At 46.6% G+C, this 19,349-nt stretch overlaps 1 protein-coding gene across 3 annotated transcripts in view; it reads right to left on the bottom strand.

The window, feature by feature from the left end:
* Positions 1-19,349, bottom strand: part of DARS2 (aspartyl-tRNA synthetase 2, mitochondrial) — a 530,183-nt gene that overhangs the window by 51,460 nt on the left and 459,374 nt on the right. For all 3 annotated transcript variants that reach the window (XM_069641110.1, XM_069641109.1, XM_069641111.1), the window contains one exon: positions 13,712-13,787. In XM_069641110.1, coding sequence (XP_069497211.1) covers positions 13,712-13,787 — 76 coding nt within the window. The remainder of the gene's footprint in view (positions 1-13,711; positions 13,788-19,349) is intronic.

Genomic DNA, 19,349 nt, shown 5'->3' on the forward strand with positions numbered 1-19,349 from the left:
CTTTATGGTTTGTTGGTGCCTTGGAATGTTCAGATTCAATTAATTTCATATTAAGATCGCCACAAAATATTACTAGAGCTTTCGGGTCTCCTATAAGGATGTAGTCGATGACATCCCGGAGGTCATCCTCGTATTTTTGGATGGGTTTTTGGTGTTGCATTCCAATACACGTTTAATAGGTGGAAAATTGGGATTGCAGTCGCTTTTTGCTCTACTGGTTCAATGCAGGCTGCCTGAAGGTAAGGGGATATACACTCTGCTGACCTGATTCTTAACCCGCAATTTCTTTTAACAAGGATTAATTGACCTGACATTGGGCGCCCTTTGTTTTTATTGATAGCTGGGTTTAATATGGTTTCAAAGCCCTCGACACACAGCGTTTTTGAGAGCCTTTGTTTCTATATGCATATCAAATCGGCATTTGCTGGAATTTCTGGCGTCGTTCTCAAGAGATGTGAAAAGCCTCTCGTGTTCCAAGTGGCTATCATCAAGTTTGACTTTTGATCTTGGCATTAGCTCTTCGTTGGGGCATTTAAAGATTTTGCTATCCAAGCCCAGTTATTGCTTTCGTCCACATTGCTTTTCACTTCTTCGCTCATTGATGCGTTTGAGTTCACAGAAAGTGTTTTCCACTGTTATTTTAATTTTCTTTAGTCTTATCTCCTCATTTGAGGGTGTTGTTATATCCTCATCTTCTTCAGAACTTGACTTGGTGTTAGCCTGGGCATCTAGTCTCTGACATTATTGGAGATTTAATTGTGAGGAATTCCTTTCCCTTTTTTATTGGAGGTTTGGTGATCTTTTGGTTTTCATATTCTTTCGCCTCCAGGGCATTGTCTACCTCGTAGATTTGGTATCCTGCGTCCAGCAGTTGTCATTCACACATCATTATAATTAGCACGACCTTGTCGTTGATGTGTAATAACACGAATTTTTGATTCATGTCAGGTATAATCTCCACTCTATCAATTAGCGAGGTCTTTATGGATTTCAGCACAGGAATTGTTTGAAAAAGTTGTAGTATGCTGTATCTATTCAATGCAGCATCACTTTTCCTATTCTCCATTCTTGCAACCAATATTCTGTATGGTTGGATTGTTGGTAAGACATTCCGGGCTAAGGTCAAAGGATTGGACAGCTGGCCGTCGCTTTCATTTGATTTTTTTGGTAGGAGTCTCTTCTGTTGTTTGCACGGTGTTCAACTTGAAGATTCAACATTAGCAGTGCTTTGCACGAATTCTTCACTTAACGTTTTCCGTGTTTCTATAGGATTGCTAAGCTTGGTTTTCGTTTTCTGTAGGCTTATCACTCGTTTTTCTTCTAGTGTACGGAAGATTTGAGATTCTCCAACCTTGTCTTTTTCGCTCCCATTTGGGGAGGGGACTTTTCTTGGAGTTATTGGCCACATGAAAACTATTTTTCCTTTCAAACTATCTCCTCTCTCCTTCGCGCCTTCTCCTGGGGGCGTCCGAGGAAGTTTTTGGTCGACATCCTGATCGGACTGTTTGATTTTCTTATCAATTCTCCCTTGTGTCTTTGCCACATTCTCGTCATCTATTGCATCTTCAACAGGTGAACTGTATGTTGACATATTCATTAACTCCTCAGTTTCATCATCAACATCTACAATTATCTCCGGGGCGGAGTTGTGTTTCGCCATTCTCACTTCTCCAGATTTGTCATTTGTTGCCTGGTCTGCTATATCCTCACTATTTTTTGTTTTTATGTTCTTTGTTATTTACTGTGATATTCAAAGCTTTAATGTTTCTGAAGAAGTTTGCAGAGCTTTGCGGTTTTTTGTTGTTTTGTATTTGCTGGTTTTTTGATTTTTTTAATGTCTTTTGTTTACTCTGTATCGAATCGTCGGACAAGCCCTTGGAAATCTTTGCAACACCCAACTGTGATTTGGGCTTTTCAAAGATGTCAAACCACTCTCCTTCAATCATTTTTTCTACTGCAGATGCAGAATTACTTTCTGGTATTATTGTTTGCGGATCACAGGCTCCTTGTTCGATAGTAGAGGCATTTAACGACTGATTGCTCACTTCCTTTTCTTTTGTGGTTGAGGAAACATCCAGTGCCTCCTCAATTATTGGCAACGTCTTCGGAGTAGTAGACTCGATCGTACAAGCTTGTTTAGACCTTTTGTTTTGATCATTCTCTTTCATTGGGCTATTCGAGCTCTCTGGAGATATTATTAGATCTTTTTCGTAACAACAATTCTGATGCGAGTTTGTTTTGTGAGTCACTGTCGTTTCTTCAGGCAATTGTTTGTTTCTTCTCACACTTCGTGGAATTACAATTGGATCGATCTCAATCACTGTTTCCAAAAGTGGGTGATTTTTGCTACACGGTCGTTCTTGATCTTTTTCTCCCGTGCCATCACGTTCTTTTTGCAGTAGTGAGAGTGCATGTCTCACAAATTCAGCTAAAAGTCTCTTATCTTCAGAGCTGTTCTTCAGAGACTCCTTCAGGGCTATCAGTGAGATATCATTGCCTCGCCTTGTCATCACAACCTGTGATGTCATTTCTATCAAATCCGCCTCCAGTTTTACAATCTTGGAATTGAGTAGGGCAATCAAAGTTGTTTGGTCTCTAAAGTTCTCATTTAAGTTCTCATATAACTTCATCAGCGGAGCCACTGCTATCGTTGTGGCTGACATCAAGATTGGACTTAGTTTTGCAATTAGCTTCTCCAAGAGGGCAGATGTATCATTTGGGCTCCTTGATCCTCTCGGGCGTGTCGAGTGCAGACTCTGTTTATTTTTCTTTCGTAAAATTGAGGGGCTATCGTTGCCTCTGACTCAGAGGAGGTCGATCTAATTGAGCGTTCTCTGAGTTTTTTGGGCATTCGATTTTCATCCACCTCTTTGCTCTCGGCTTCACCCTCTTTCCCCCAACCTTTGAAACGTTTGGTGGGACCTCCGACTTCCTTGTCTGAACTTGCTGCACATCTAATCCTTTTCTGAGAGGCCAGGATCTCCTCATTCCTGGCCTCAAATACAGGTGTGTTGCGTTCCAGGCTCATCACTTCACGAATACCCCTGTCCACATTTTGCATCCACTCAGGGTAGGGCGTTATTCTTCCACTGGAGGTCGATTGGGAAGGCCTCCCCGGGTGCATTAGTTTATAATTGAGCTCTGCCAGGTCTTTTATCACATGGTCCGCGATCCCTAGTGAGTCCCTGCGCCTGGGAGGTTGCATGATATTTTGAGAGGCAGTTCTCTCTTTCCAGGCATCAGGGTGACTCCAGTCGTCAGCTATTCCTTCTGACAAACCGACTGATCTGGGGCTCTCGTTTCCTGGTATCAGTGTTTGGCTGCAATTTGTCTCCAGCTTCTCCCTAAGGATTTGTTCCTCCATCCTTAAACACATTGATACCGTTCTTTGTTTCTTCAAGTCTGGTTTATGCATCTCAGCACCTTTTAGCCACGCTAGTAGTTTTAATGTAAAACCTGGTTGCCTCGACTCTTCTGGCTTCTTCGATTGGACAACGGAGTCCATTAGTTCTGTTACTACCATTGTGAGTGATGTTGGTGCTTTAGACTGTTCTGCGGCCATCTTAGCTCCCTCCTGATCATTCTCGGGGGAATCCAGCGTACCCTTTAGAGGGCTAAGAGGTTTTGCACCACAGGGTGATTTCACTAAAAAGGGCAACGGCTCTGTGTTCAGCGCTCCATTGCCTGAATCGGGCACATTTGTCAGTTGCTTTTTCTGATATTCTTGAGGAACGTGAGATTTTCCTGGTGTGAACCTAAAGGTCTCTCGCTCCTTTGGTTTTAGCATGTCTGTTCCTTGCGTTCTTTCCGGCCTCTTTGAAGAAATAGTAAAGGACGGGAGGGACGGGAAGCTAGCTGATGTTGGTGCATGTATAAGCGCAGAGCACACCACTTCAGTTTGAGTGCTAGCCCTCCTTGGTTCACTCATCGCCGCTGCCTCTTCAATGAGCGCTGCAATCGACTCTAGTGCGGGCGGCCCTTTCCCTCCACCCTCCACATCCTCCTCCTCCTCTTCGTCCTCCTCACATTAGCCCATACTCGCACCTTCTTCTCCCGCCTCGATATCTTCCAAAGGCGGCCGCGTTGATGGAGTACGGTCCCTCTTCGAGTTCTGATTTCCGAGGGGCAGCGGCCGTTCCATTGAGAGGCGTGGCACGGTAAGGGGAGTGACGGGGAGCGATTCTAGATTGGCATCTCTTTGCGATTTCTCGCTGGTAGCTCGCCTACTTCAATTTTGGGCGTATGGCATTACATTCAGTCCTCATTTGACTTGGGCGCGCGTATTTGCTGGTGTTCTGGTTCTCATCATTAACGAGGGTCCGGTGGGCTCAGATTCGAGTTGTCCTCTCAGCGATCACACGGTATAGATTCCGTGGGTTCAGGTCAAAGCAGTCAAGCACATCGCCACTGCAGGTCACCACAGGCACATCGACTGACCGCCGACAGCCGGTCACACACCCACAGATGCCCATGGACCCCAGGGAACACAAGAAACACACTCCTGCACGCTCCGCTACGCTCCGCGTAGCCAGGGGGTTTTGTAAGATAACTCCTCCTTCCACAATAGTAACGGTGAACAGACTGTAGTGCCAGGAACAGGAAACACTCCTGTACATTCCCATTTTATATACATGCCTACACTAGAAACCAACAGCACCATGTATGTAGGAGAATACCACATACATGATAAGTAGTAATTGAATGCAATGTCTACGATGTAGATTTTCTCTGAGGTCAAAACTTGTCACTATTGCAGAAAATCAAAAGTATATTAAATTGACTGCTGTTGATTGAAATATTCAGAATATATGGAAGCCAACAATAGGCAATAAGTTGAAGTAGACTGTATAAGGTTGCCTAGAATATATATAGATTTTATTCATACAAATTAATGTTTGTGTGCATCGACCATTAGTGAGAAAAAGGAGGCAGATTTGTCTTTTTATAAACAAGCTGCCTGTGATAGATATATATATATATATATATATATATATATATAAATATATATATAGTGGGCGATTTCTCCAGCATAAAGTTAGGGTAACACCTTTGATGTACTATTTTAAATAAGATACAGGCTGCATTTGATCTTAATATTGTTTTGTCCCAGAATGTATGGGGTGGGATTGGCTTAGGCATGAATGATGTATGTCAAGGGAGGCGGGGGTGCAAGGCACTTTAAAAAAAGGGATTACAGTGACTCATTTTAATGTAAAATATAAGCAGTTCTAGTTTGTGTGAGGGGTTGGAAACAATGTTTTAACTCAACAGGGGGCTCAGTATAAAGTGTTTGAATACCACTGTGATAGGGGGTGTTAGATCAGGGGTTGCCAGCTCTGGGAGAACAGTTTTAAAGCTAAGGCATATTTTAGAAATCCATTAAAACTATCCCCCCCTGCCCCCCCTCCCCCTCCCCCCGACTGCCCAAAAACAAGAAAATGTTATGGAAAAGACTGGCTGGTTTTCTGAAGTTTAAAAAGCAGGGTGTATTCTGTAATTATCGGTGGAATGCCAAATTATTAGAAATGTCAAAGCTTTAAAGAAATGGTTTTGGAACTCTGCTTTTTACATATTTTAGATTAGCATTTTTGAGTAATTTAACGTTTTACAACAGTATTAGGTTTGTTTTATTTGACGTTTCTGATGCGTTATTAATGTTTTGGATAGTAAATATGTTTTTCTGCACAACATTATGATGCATGTGTGCCTTGTTCATGCGTTATAGAAATCTGTAAATAAAAATGAGTCACCAAAAATCCACCCCACTAAACCTCAGACTGGCCTACAAGCGAGCCGTGGGGCAGCAGCAAAAGAACTGGTAAGGGAATGAACGAGAGTAAGAGAGGCCCAGCCCTTTTTTTAACAGAGACGTGCCCAGGACAGAAGTAAATCCATCCAAAAGCAAATAACCCTTCTGACCACATAACTGGCTGCAGGAGAATTGAGACTGAAAAGGGGCTGTGCTAGAGGCTTTTTGAAGACTTCCAGGGTAGGTACTGGCCCCCAAGGGTATAGCTCAGATAGAGAATGGCCCAGGAGAGCAGCTAAATCTGGGAACCAATAGAACTCCAGCAGGAAGAGGAGGGCTATAAAAAGCCAGCAGTTTCAGTATATAGTGAAAGTTGTACAGGAGTGAAAGTGGACCAAGAGACCAGCGAGGGTGTGCAACAGGCGGAGAAGGAGCTGGATAAGACTGTTGGAAGAGCTCTGAGAGCGTGAAAGTAAGTTGTTAAGTCTGAGAGGTTGGTACCAATTGGGTTGTATGCGAGTGACGCAGACTGAAGTGAGATGTGGAGGGAGAATAGAAAAGGAGGTGTTGAGAATGGGTGTGAGAGGGGGAAGTGAAATGCAGGGGTAGCACTAGTAGAAGGAGGTTGTGGAGGAGGCCAGAGACCAGAAGGGAGAGGAAGAAAAAGTGGTAAGCCAAGAGGACGACGTAGGGGGTGGAGAAAGTGAATGAGCAATATATAAGAGCAGGAGATGGAATATAGCTAGAGCGAGAGAGGAGAGAGAGTGAGACACACAGAGGGGAAAGAGCATGAGGGAGAGAAGAGAGGAGACCTGCAAGTGAGGAGAAAGTAAAGACATGGGCATTAGAAGAAAGGCATCAGAACAACCAGACCACCCAGTTAGGCCCTATAGGAAGTCCCAGAGGGAGTCATTAAGATAAGGCCATGACCTCTAGAGCTCCCTAAGGCAAGTGAAAGAATTAGATAGTAGGGTACCCTGGCTGTAGTCAATAGGGAATAGGGAGCCTGGGATGTGGAAGTGGGTACCCACTTCAAGGTTGAGGTAAAAGATGCAGGGACCTCCCGCCCCCCAGACCATGGCCATGGCCTCTTCTCTGGCTGTAATCAATAGGGCAATAGGGAGCCATGGATATAGAAGTGGGAACACTCTTCAAGGTTGAGATAAAGAATGCAGGGACCATCCCCTTAGACCATGACAATGGCCTCTAGGCCTCCCTAAGGCAAGTGAAAGAATTAGATAGTAGGGGTACCCTGGCTGTAGTCAATAGGGCAATAGGGAGCCAGGGATATAGAAGTGGGAACCCACTTCAAGGTTGAGGTAAAGGATGCAGGGACCCCTCCGCCCCCCAGACTGGGAACCCCAATTGTCTTGCAAAAGAACAAGTTACTTACCCCTGGTAACGTTCTTTCGACTGGATGTTCCTCCCACGTATTCCTCATCTTTGATAATCATTTCTCACCAGCTTTGCTGATTCGGAAAATAAATGTTCTCTCGGCAGGGGGCGCTGTACTCGATGGTGCAGCGTCCATGTCCCTCAAGGCCTCCCGTCGAGTGTCAACATCGTCAGTATAAATAGCTTGTGGAGCACCCCTTGGTTTCAGTTCTGTTTTTCCCGTTCCCCTTTACCGAGGAACTAACTAGGCGAACCCCAGATCGCAAGCTCTCAGGAAACGCAGAGTGTAATACACGTAAATTGTACAGCGGGGTAGGCGGGGGGGGGTATGTGGAATACGTGGGAGGAACATCCAGTCGAAAGAACGTTACGGAAAGAATGGAGAACTGCCTTAGCAAAGAGTCCTCCTTGAGTGAATGGAATGCTTGACAAAAGTGTGAAAGAACGACGAAGTAGCCACTGAACAGGTGTCATTTATTGGGACCCCGCTTTGGAGAGCCGCAGAGGTTGCCATACCCTTTGTGGAATGAGCCTGAAGCCCTTCCGGCGGGTCCTTCCCTGCAAGTCTATAACATTCTCCAAAAGCCAGTGGGATCAACCTGGATATGGTTTGTTTAGTGACTGCCAGGCCCAATTTGGGACCGGTTAACCTCATAAAAAGTTGATAGTTGTGGAGAAATTTAGCCATTCCTGCAATGTAAAAGCTTACAGCTTTTGGCGGGTTAGTCCAATGTAGCGTCTCTTCCTCTTTGCCGAATTAGGAGGAGGGTAGAAAGATGGTAGTGTTACCTTCTGCGACAGATGGAAGTTGGAGACTACTTTCGGTAGGAATAATGGTTTTACTCTGAGGACAACTCCTCATAGAAAATAGTATGAGGAGGCTTGCATGAAAGAGCCTGCAACTCACTTACCCTGCAGGTTGATGTTAATGCAATAGGTCGGGCTGTTTTCAAAGTTAGGAGCCTTAACAGGCACCAATGTAAAGGCTTGAAAGGGTTACATGTTAGAAATGAGAATACAAGGTTTAAATCCCAAGCCGGGACATTGAATGGGACTGGGGGATACACATTAGTAAGCCCCTTTGGAAATTGAACAATTAAGGGCATCCTAAAAAAGGAAACCTCTTCAGAGGAGTGCCTAAAAAATAGAAAGCGCCTTCAGGTATACCTTTATGGTCCCAATCTGGAGCCCCAGATTAGCCAAATGAACAGAAAAGAAAGCACCATGGGAGTGCTACATTGGAATGGGTCCACATTCTTGTCCTTGCACCAGTTACTGAATTTATTCCAACAACACCGGTACAAGGATTTAGTTTCTGGCCTTCTGGCCGAAAGCAAAATCTCCATTAAGTCATCTGGGAGGTCCCAATGCTTGTATCTCAGTCTCTCAGAAACCAAGCGTGAAGGCTGAGTGTCTTGACCTCTGGATGGAGAACCGGACCTTCCTCTTGCGAGAGAAGATCCTCTCTTTGTGGAAGACATATTGGAGGGGAGATGGACATGTCCAGAAGGTCCGGGTACCACGTCCTCCTGGCCCAATCCAGAGCAATTAAGATAATGGATTTCCCAAACTTTCTACACCTCCTGATCAATTGAGGAATGACTGGGACTGGAGGAAATGCGTATAGGAGTGGAAATTCCCAGTCCACCACGAATACGTCTCCTAGAGCTCCTCTTGGGGGAAATTCCCTTGAGCAATCCAGTTCGCACTTCTGGTCGCGAACAGATCCACTTGAGGGGTTCCCCAAAGGGTGAAGATCTCCTGAAGGACTTCCTGAACTACTTCCCACTCGTGGGAGACTAAGTTGTGTATTTATAACACGCTTAATACTCTGAGGTTTCTGAGCGCGGACCCGGGGCTCGTACATGTGTTGCTTTGTGTCGTCTTTTTTCCAAGGCGAGCACTGCGCTCGGCCTGCTCAGAGCATCCGCCGCCATGTTCTGCTCACCGGCTAGGTGAACTGCCGACAGAGAGATTCCTTCTTGTATTGCCCAGAACCAGAGCTGCATTGCCTCTGTGCACAGTGGTAGTGACCCTACACCTCCTCTCTTGTTGAGGTAGTACATGGCCACTGTGTTGTCTGTCATTATTGGGACATTCTTTCCCCTTACAGAAGGCAGAAAGGCCTTCAGAACTAGTCTGATTGCCCTCAACTCCAAAAGGTTGATGTGCAGTTTGGACTCCGATGGAGACCAACAGCTGCTGATTGTCAGTCCGTTGGTGTGGGCTTCCCACCCCGTAAGTGAGGCGTCCGTTACTACGTTATCTCTGGACATGGTTGCAAAAAGATTTTCCCTTGAGAATGTTGTCTTTGCAAGCCCACCATAGAAGGTCCTAGTCACTCTGCTCGGAACTTGCAGTAGGTCTGACATATTCCCTGAGAATTTGGACCACTGAGTCTTGAGAGCCCACTGAAGTGATCTAATTCTCAACCGGGCCTCTGGCACAGAAAATGCCGGATGCCATGAGACCGAGCAACCTCAGAAAATCGAAACTCAGACGATGCTGGGGATTATGGAATTTTGTTACCATCTGCAGAATGTGTTGAGCTCTCACCTCGGGGGGGCCAGGCTTTCCCTGAGGAGGTGTCCAGGACTGCTCAGATGTATTGGAGTCTTTGGAATGGTATCATGTGGGACTTCTTGAAAGTGAGGGAGAAGCCCAGCTTGTGACGGGAGTGGCAGGGCTTGCTCGGATGAACAAGCCCTGATCAGCCAATCGTCCAGGTAGGGGTAGACGTGAATCCCCCCCTCTCCTGAGACTTGCTGCCACTACCGCCATCAACTTGGTGAAAACCCTTGGGGCGGAGGTCAGCCCGAATGGCAGAACTCGAAATTGATAATGAGAACCGCCAACCGCGAACCTCGGGTACTTTCTGCGCTTGAGATGGATTGGCACATGAAAGTAAGCATCCTGAAGGTCCAATGATACCAACCAGTCTTGGAGTTAGAGAGCCTGAAGGATCTGAGAAAGGGTAACTGAACTTGTACTTCCTGAGGAACTTGTTCAAGTTTCTTAAGTACAAGAAGGGTCTCAATCCTCTGTCCTTTTTGGGAATGAGAAAATAGGGGGAATACCAACCCTTGTTGCTCTGCGCTACTGGTACTGGTTCTATAGCATCTTTCTCTAGCAGGGTTAACATTTCCTGCACAAGGAACGGATCTGGAATTTTGACAGAGTCATATCCAGGTGGATGATCCAGAGGCCTTTTTTTTTTTTAAGGAAGGCAGTAACCCTGGGCTACTGTTTCCAATGCCCAAGTATCTGAAGTAATGCCCCACCATTTGTTCAGATGCTGAGAAATTCTGCCTCCCACCGGGGTCTTGTGGGTCAAGGCCTCAGAGAGGCTTAGAGGCTGCTGCAGTCGTGGCTGAGGGTACAGTTGCCGCTGCTGAAAGCTGATTTAGCATCCCTTCCTCGTCCACCATGAGGGAATTTTCTTTGTCCCCTTGATCCGGCCTGTCCTCTTCCTCAACCGATTGAGGAACAGAAACTAAAAGAACGAGCCCTTCAGGAAGATGAGCCTGAATAGGGCTGTTGAAGTTATCGAATGGAGGTGCTAAGGGACTTAGCCGCCGCCTTGGAGGTCTGCAGCTTCTCCAGACTCTTATCCACCTTGCTGCTGAACAACCTAGAGCCGTTGAAGGGCATGTACAGCAGTCTGGCCTGCACATCCGGTGCAAACCCTGACTCCCTCAAACATGCAAATCTGCACAGTAAGGTATGTGCAGCCATGGATCTGCTGATGCTGTCAGCACTATCCAATCCTGAGTGGAGACATTTCCCCATTGCCTCCTTTCCATACTTTACTAAAGCCAGGAAGCCGTCTCTTTCTTCGTCTTCTGGGATGTGATCAGCCGCCATGGAGAATCTTAAAGTACAGGTGACATTGGTAGACTTCAAGGCCATGCTGCCCGATGTAAAAACATTGCGAGCCCAGGCATCTATCTTTTTGTCATCTCTATCTGGAAGGATAGAGGGGTAAGCAGATTGCCTGGTTGATGTGGCAGCCTGAACCACCAAGCTCACAGGTGTAGGGTGCTTGGTGAGGTAGTCTGTGTCGCTACTAGAGGGTCTATATTTCCTAGAGAAGCTTCTGTTCACTGCAGGCCCAGATTCTGGAGCTTCCCAATTAGCCATAACCCTCTTCTGAAGGGCAGAATTGGATCCTTCTGCTGTCCCTGGTCTAGGATATCTGTCATATCATCCTGCTCATACAGCGGGGAAGCTCTACTCCACCCCACATATTCCGTAACCCTATTCATGAGAATCTGCATGTTCAGAGGGGTCAAGCCTGCCAAACTCCAATTCTGGTGAAGTGTCAAGACAACTAGCAGATTGGAGGGAGTCACAAAGGTCTTTAATTCTTGATTCCTGATCAATGAGCTCTTCAGGCACATTTTTAGTGACAAACTGCACCCCAAATGGAGAAATCTCACCAAAGGCCAGTTCCTCCTCATATATGGAGGACACAGACTTAAAGTCCTTTTTTGGAATAGGTTTGTAAACCTTCTCCTGAATTGGTACAGGCTTCAATGGGATCGAAGTTTACGTCGACGGTGTCGAAGACGGCTTCGAAAAAGGGTCTGATTTACTTGGAATCGCCCTTGATTTATTCATCGGGTCAAGTACTCTCTCGATGTATAGCCGGCTTCATGCTCGGCCTTGAAGTAGCCTTCGACTTCCCTGAGTCATCCGAAGGAGCGACGGGGGCATGGCTCTTGCGCGATTCTATCGGGGCCGCATTCTCGAAAATCTGCATCATTTCAACTCTAAAGGCATCCCATTTATGTGGGAATCTGACCTTGTCGGACACCTGATTACCTCAGATGATGAAGAGGAAGACCTATGGCGTCTCTTCTTTGAAGAAGACGAATACTGCCTCGATCGACTCCTCGACCGGGATCTCTTTGATCTTTTACATGGGTTGAGTCTCTAGACTCCCCGTACTTGTTTTCCTTCTTCGAAGAAGACTTCGAAGCCGCCCTCCCCACCGCCAGTTTACCTCTGCGTTCCCGGAGAGCTTTTTCTGTCATGGACTGACAGGATCCGCAGTCATCGGTTTGGTGCCCGCAGCCCAGACACCACAGGCAGACGTTGTGAGGGTCTCTTATAGACATCTTTGACCCACAGTCGTAGCATTTCTTAAACCCAACTTTGTGGTCGAAGGGGTAGATAAAGACATTGGGCCTCAATAAGAGTCCAGCGGTAACCGCGGTGGTAAAACCGCCTGTTTACCGCCGGACTCGTATTACCATTCCGCCTCCGTGACTATCGGAATTACCAGGGCATTACAGCCCCGGTGTCCCGGGAGTCATGGAGGCGGAATGGTGTTAATCCCCATAGGACTCAATGGGAATGGGGAAGTGGAAACACCGGCACCATCTCGGCGGGAGGTGTTCAACCTGCCAGGTCAGACCTGGCGGGAAGATCACCTTCCGCCTGCAGGGCTCGGGACCGCCCGACCCGTAATGAGGCCCATTGTCCAAGAAAACAAAGCGTGCCGTTAGTACTCGAAGCGAAAGCTTTTGGAAAAACAGACCTGAAGCCAACGGGCGCTGCAAAAGCTATTTATACTGACTATGATGTTGACGCTTGACGGAAGGCCTCGAGGGACATCGACACCACGGCATTGAGTACAGCGCCCCATGCCGAGAGGCATTATTTTCCGAAGCAGCAAAGCTGGCGAGATATGAATATCAAAAATGAGGAATACGTGGGAGGACACACTCCATTCGAAATATTTTTATAATAGAAATTGAAACGTATTAGCTGTTGTTGTGGGGTTTACTGAGTGCTGTGTCATAGTTGCAGTTGTGCTCATCTGCAGTGTTAATGACCTAAGCTTTCCCAGATCAGCCCGATGTCATCAAAGCATGCCCAATATACAGTAATTGCCATTAACACTTAGGGCTTTAGGAATCTAGGACTTGTCCCCTGCAATATGAATCAGAGGCTCATGGGTCCAACCACAAAACATAAAAGAGCCTGAAAAGCAAAATAAAGGCACTCTTATACAGAACTCTCAAGTTCCCCATTGCTATTCACAAGAAGGTCACACAGTCCTGTTTTTTTTCTGTTTGAATTCTGGCATTTTTCGTTTTTTCTTTCCCATTTGAAATGTAGGAAAAGTACAAGTCCCAGAAATTCCAAGAAATGCCGAACTGGACGGGTGTCAAAATTAGAGAGCTCTGCCATACAGTACCTATGTCTTCTGCAAATCCTTGTTTTCCTTGATTGAGTGGGTTGGGGGAGTTCTGTGCTGTAGAGGTATTACCAGAACACAGCAGAGTTCAATTTCCTCTTTGTATTCAATGTACCAAAATAAATGCAAAAAGAATAAAATAAAGAGACTTTTTTTTGCTTTAATAAGAAACATAATAAAGAGGCTGGTGATGGATGTTTTACAGAATAAGCTTTTCCCATTTACTTCTGCATATCCGTCACTGATGATTCAAGTTCTCATGTTTCCAGCCACAGACTACACCAATGGACCAAAACGACCAACAATGTGTTTTGCCTTTGGGAGTGCACTTCTAGAAAAAAGGGGAGATTTAATCTACATACCTAAGGCAATTCCCCCATGGGGCGGTGCTCCAGATGCCAAAGCCTCCAGCAGGTGGGTCAACAGGGCAACGTCTTCCTGTGGCAGGAGAAACAGTAAAGCTACATCAACAAACATATCTTTTCAGCAGGGTGTTCCCTAAAAACAGCATCATCGCGCAAATGCAGAGATTTTGCATCGTAAATGCATGCAATTTTAAAAGTGTCTGAAACATTTTCTGAAAATGTCACATTCGTTTTATTCACTGTTCACCAGAATGGCAGTCCTATGTACTCTGCAGGTCGCTCATTAGAATGAAAGACTGTAGCACAAAAACAGGACCTTTATATAGCTCCTGTCATAAAGCGCCATTGTTCCTTAGTCCAAAATTTGGATAACATGTTAGGATCTTGTCATGGAGTGGCACAGTTGGGTTGGAGGCACAATAAACAACAGGACTCCAGAAGTATGTTATCAGTCTTTAATTCACACAATTCACAAAACAAAATACGGAACGAAAACAATCCTTGGAATAAACCAAATCAAGTCTCTCACCCTCTCATTCCAGGGTGCTACTTTTGGGTCACCTATTTTGAGAAACCAGAGGGTGTCTCACCCGCTAGTCCCCGGGGATCTCTCTCTCTCTCTCAGGTGGTCAGGGCACGGCCAACGCCTTTAGATCCAGACCCTCGGGGTGGACCTGTGCGAGAGGATCACCCGGGTGAGGGTTCTTGGAGGAGTGGGGGTGAGGCCATCGATGGGGAGACGCAGTATTCCCCCCTATTTTGTTTATCCAACCCATCCTATTTTTTAGGATTCACAGAGGTCCCAACTCCGCTCCCCCACCCCCTTTTTACAGAAACACTGGGCCGGGAAAGAGAGTGACAGATTAACAACATTAACTTCACACATCGTACTGGACATGTCGCGCTAATTAGGTCAGGCAAAGTCAAGCACTTGACTCAAAGTGCATACACCCGATACCAATTGGCTCTCCTCACACGAATAAAATGCAGAACCCAAAGACACACTCTGAGCAAGGAAGAACACAAGTAGGAGCAGAACTTCCAGGACGAAAGCAAACCTACTGGAGCAGAGCGACAGACCAAGGGGCGAGAGCAGCGGGTCGAAAACCGCAAGAGTTCCCTACCGGAGGTCGTTGCCTCCGACAGACTGTGGAAAACGCGTGGAGAAGGCCAGATCCCACAAGTGAAGACTGCATTGTGTTTCCAGGACGCTAGTGACCCTGCCAGGTGAACAGCAGAGTTGGCGAGATGAGGCCAAGCCTGTGGTACTAATCTTGACTCATGAATTCGTTATCGCAAAACCAAGAAAGAGACGCACTCAGCTGGTGACTTGGCACGCGACCTGAGCGACCGGTGCGTGTTAATGTTTGAAGTAGCAACATTATATTGCAAGTGAAAGCTGCACAAGTGTGGATGAGATGTGAGGAAAGGCAGACCTGTGAATGGACTTTGAAGTAAAAGATGGCTGCAAAATCAGCGATACTAAGTAACTGAGTGGTCCGGCGAAAGGAAGTTGCCCACTCGAAAGTCTCAGTGAAAAGTAATTTGTTTGAAGTGATAAACCTTATGAACAGAACAAGTTAAATAAAGAAGTTTAACTCCTAGAGAAGGGGAAGGTGAAAGTTGAGCGGTAAACTTTGAGTCGAAGCGGTCCTGCAGTGGTCTAAAAAGTAAACCACGCTCATTCGAAAGTCTTCCGCATCCCAAAGTGGTCCGAGCCTGACAGAGGGAGACTCAAAGTGAAATAAGCTTGGGGAAGGGAGCCCCGTTGCAAGTTTGTGTTGAACATTATCGTGAGAGGTCTGAGCCCGGGAGAGGGGAACCTTTGTGAACTTTTTGTATGAAACATTTTGGAAATAGAGAAAAGAGACTTAAACGACAGACAGGCCTCGATCCACATTTTGGAACTGTTTATTGTATTGGAAGCAGAGCCAGAGTGTGTCATCTTGCCTACAGGGACAGCCTTAATCTGTGAGGTCTAACGTGGGGAGGAGCGCTGGTTCAACCACATTTATTCATTTGAACACTGATTTTTCCTTTTGCATACATTTCTGCTTTTTACACTTTTTGTACAGAGATAGGGCAGGCATTAGGTTTTGGGGAATTTTGATTTGACAGACTCCACTAGGACTGCGTTATTTATTATTTGATGGTCGAGACTACTCCCATCTTAGTTACAGGGCAAAGTAGGAGTTTCTCCAACCCCAACAATTTCAATAAAGGTTTTACAAATTGTACCCATGGTGTCAGTGTCATTCATGTGATGCCATGCCTCCTCTACACTATACTATGAGGGTGTTTGCACGTCCCATTCCTAGGCTATCTAGACAAGTCCCCAAGTTTGGGTCACATTCTTAGGTGTACCCACCAGGGGTCCCATGTCACCTCAACCAACTTCAGATGGTAATTGAACTTCTCAAGATATGGCAGATGGAGTCAGGAGTCTCCCCTATTGCTCTCTAGCACCAAGGCCCCCTCAACACTCCAAACACGTTCTGCTTGCTGCTCCCTCCACCTCCAACTCTTCACCACCTCTTCCTGATGCTGCCTACTCCAAACGCTTGCCACCTCCAGATGCCAATGGAATTCTTGTGTACCCAGGATGATCCAGAGACAGCCGTTTGTGCCTGGAAGAAGACTGTAGTTGCGCTTTGCACAGGAGGGCTTAGATTTTGAGGGGAAGGCTGTTTCCTTTGCCTATTCCATTTCCTCCACAGTGCTGGGACCACAACCATGTATTTGCAGGTCCACAGATCTACAAGCATGTTCATGATCCACAGGGCCTCAATGAAACCTCTCATGGACCTCATTTTAGGTCAGAATTGCAGGGAAGGAGGTGTTTGGTGCCACTGGTCAAGAGGGTGTGACCACAGTGCCTTCCATGTGAATAGCCACTACCCCGTGATAGGGACCAAGGGAGAGTTGACCGGGGATCCTTCCCATACCACCCGGCTCCATCATTAATTGGCTCATGGGGCTACTCTTCTAACAGTCTGCACAAACAGGCAGGAAATCTAGTCACAGTGCTGTACTGCACTGTGCACACATCGTTAGTCTGAATGCTGTGCAGACCTGGTTGAATAATTGATATAAACATGTAAATATCACTATTTTCGCTCGGATCTACCGATCCAAGCCCACGTTCCGAGCAACCTGACGGCTGCTTTTCATCGACCCTGCCATCTTCCCCCCACCATCCCTTCCCTTAATGTTACATTTCCCATTCCCTCACACCACCACGTACCTTTTTTTCAGAAGCGGCGGAAACTCGCCACAGTCTCTGCCATTCCTGTTCTTGCTGGCCACCATTGAAATGGAGGAGGGGCTCCACTTGGAGCCCCTCTTCCAGTTCTGTGGTGGCCATCTTGAGTAAGTATTTTGTATGAATGAACGGGACGCCGCAAGGCGTCCCTTTTAATTCATACAAAAACACTGCTGTCAGCACCATGGGTTACCGGATTGGCAAACCGGGGAGCTAATAACAATAATACCTGATCTGGCCCGCAGATCAGGTGGTAACAGCACCTGGGCCCTTGTGAAGACCCTCGCAAACTTGGGCCCTGGGCCGCTACCAACCAATGCAGCCTGCCAGATCGAGTATTACTGCTACATTACAGCGCTTAGAAGGGTGGGGGGCTCACGCATGAAGCAGTAAATAAAACTATAATATTAAAATATCAATTACCGGTGATGGTCTAGCACAGAAAGCATGATGGGTGTGATGCTTGTGTGAAGCAGGTAGAGTAAAAAAAAAAAACAGCACAACATGGGCAACAGCAGGCACACAGCACCATTCGACTATTTGAACTTCAGCACCCGACCCCAAAAATTCAGGGCCAGTGCTCACAGGCCCTTGCAAGGAAAAGTCGGGAAAGTTGTGTCCAGTGGCAACCATAGATGGACGCTGATAAAGGATACTCTTGAGGTACAAAGGTTGGTGATTATAAACTTATGTGACCCATGTTGGAAACCAGAGTTGTTTGAGGAAATCTTCCAGGCATGCAAGGACGAGTTGATACTTGCTGGGGATTAGAACACCATTCTGGACGTGAACATGGGCAGGTCGGCTAAAAAAATAAAAACCCTCACCTTTGAAACACTGGCTTTGTGCATAGGTGCTTTACAAATAAACAATAAATAGAAAACTGGAGATATGGATTTCCCTGCCAATAGCCAGAGGGGACGATTGCTCTGGCCAAAATGGTCATTCTGCCCAAACCTCTACATACACATTTGAAAATATGATGTCCATCCCCAATGCCCAATGCGTTGAGGTTAACTTATTAATCAACCAGTGTGGGAAGGAAAGACACAGACTTGTCTGGAGCACAATGCGTCTGGTGTTTAAGGAAGGTAAGCTACAGGTGCCAGACTTTCACAGATACCGTTTGACTGTACTGCTGCACTCTATAGTACAGTGGAGGGTTCTGTGCATATAGAGCCAGGACAGGAGGGGCAAGGAGGGGTAAGAACAGCAGTGCTGATTAACAAGTTGAAAAGAGGTACACTTGAGCAAGCAGGACCCAGATCCTAGGGAAGCCACCAGACAACTGTGCCAGGCTGCAGGGAATAGAAATGGCATATCGGGTAAGAATATAAATAAGATAGGAGACATATATGCCGATTTGGGGGTCAGGGGAGGGGTGAAGTATACCTTAATGGACGAGCGCCCGAGCGAAGCCAGCAGGACAGGTATTGGAGCTTGGAAATATGGCTTAGTTAAGGATGTGAAGAGAAGAGGACAAGGAGGATAACCAGGCGAGTCAGAAGACTCTGCTCTTCCGACAACCACATGTAAAAAGGCCTGGTCAAAAAGAGATATCTGAAAAACAGATTATAAAAGATGCCCTTAACAGAAAACAATTTGTAGGAAAAAGCTGACCAGGGTAAACTACTGACAGGAACTGTGTTCTCGAGCAAGCGCTCCACTATTTTAAAGTGCGCTCCTGCTCTCAGCTAGGTTTGTGCTATAAGCAAAAACATGAATAAGTGTCAGCAGCATGACATTCGCAAAAGAGGTGGGGGCACTGCGGGAAGGGTGCAGAGGAGAACAGGCAAGCATGTGGGATAAGGGTTGGGGGCAGGGGAGCAAAGTGGGGCAGAGGGGTCTTCCCTGTAATAACACAACATAGGGTCAAGGAAGGAGAGGGGTTCTTTGAGGAAGTAGGAGGGAGGGATAGAGTAGGTGAAGAGGGAGTAGAGGAGAGGGAGTAGGGGAAGGGGGAAGGGAGTAGCGGGATAGAGGGAGAAGGGGGAGAGAGGCAGAAGGGCGGAGAAGGAGAGAGGGGGTAGAGGGAGTAGCGGGAGAGAGAGGGAGAAGGGGGAGAGGGAATGGTGGAGAGGGAGTAGAGGGGAGAGGGAGTAGAGAGGGGGAGATGAAGTAGGGGAAGAAGGGGGAGGGAGGGGCAGTGTGTGGGGGGGCCTGAGAGGGGATGTGAGGAGTGAGGCGTGGTGGATTGGGGGGTGAGGGATGAACAGGTACAGGATTCTCCCACAAATAAACCAAAGGGGAAAGATCAAAAGAAGTAATGAAGTGTCTGCTTGCATGAGCGAGGACATGCGCAAGAGAAATTAAAGGAACACTGTTAAGATTGATTTTCTATACTTTGGACTGGTGGACAGATGTACAAAAGGC

The sequence above is a fragment of the Ambystoma mexicanum genome, chromosome 1q (assembly GCF_040938575.1).
Source record: "Ambystoma mexicanum isolate Mex_15411 chromosome 1q, UKY_AmexF1_1, whole genome shotgun sequence".
Classification (NCBI taxonomy): domain Eukaryota; kingdom Metazoa; phylum Chordata; class Amphibia; order Caudata; family Ambystomatidae; genus Ambystoma; species Ambystoma mexicanum.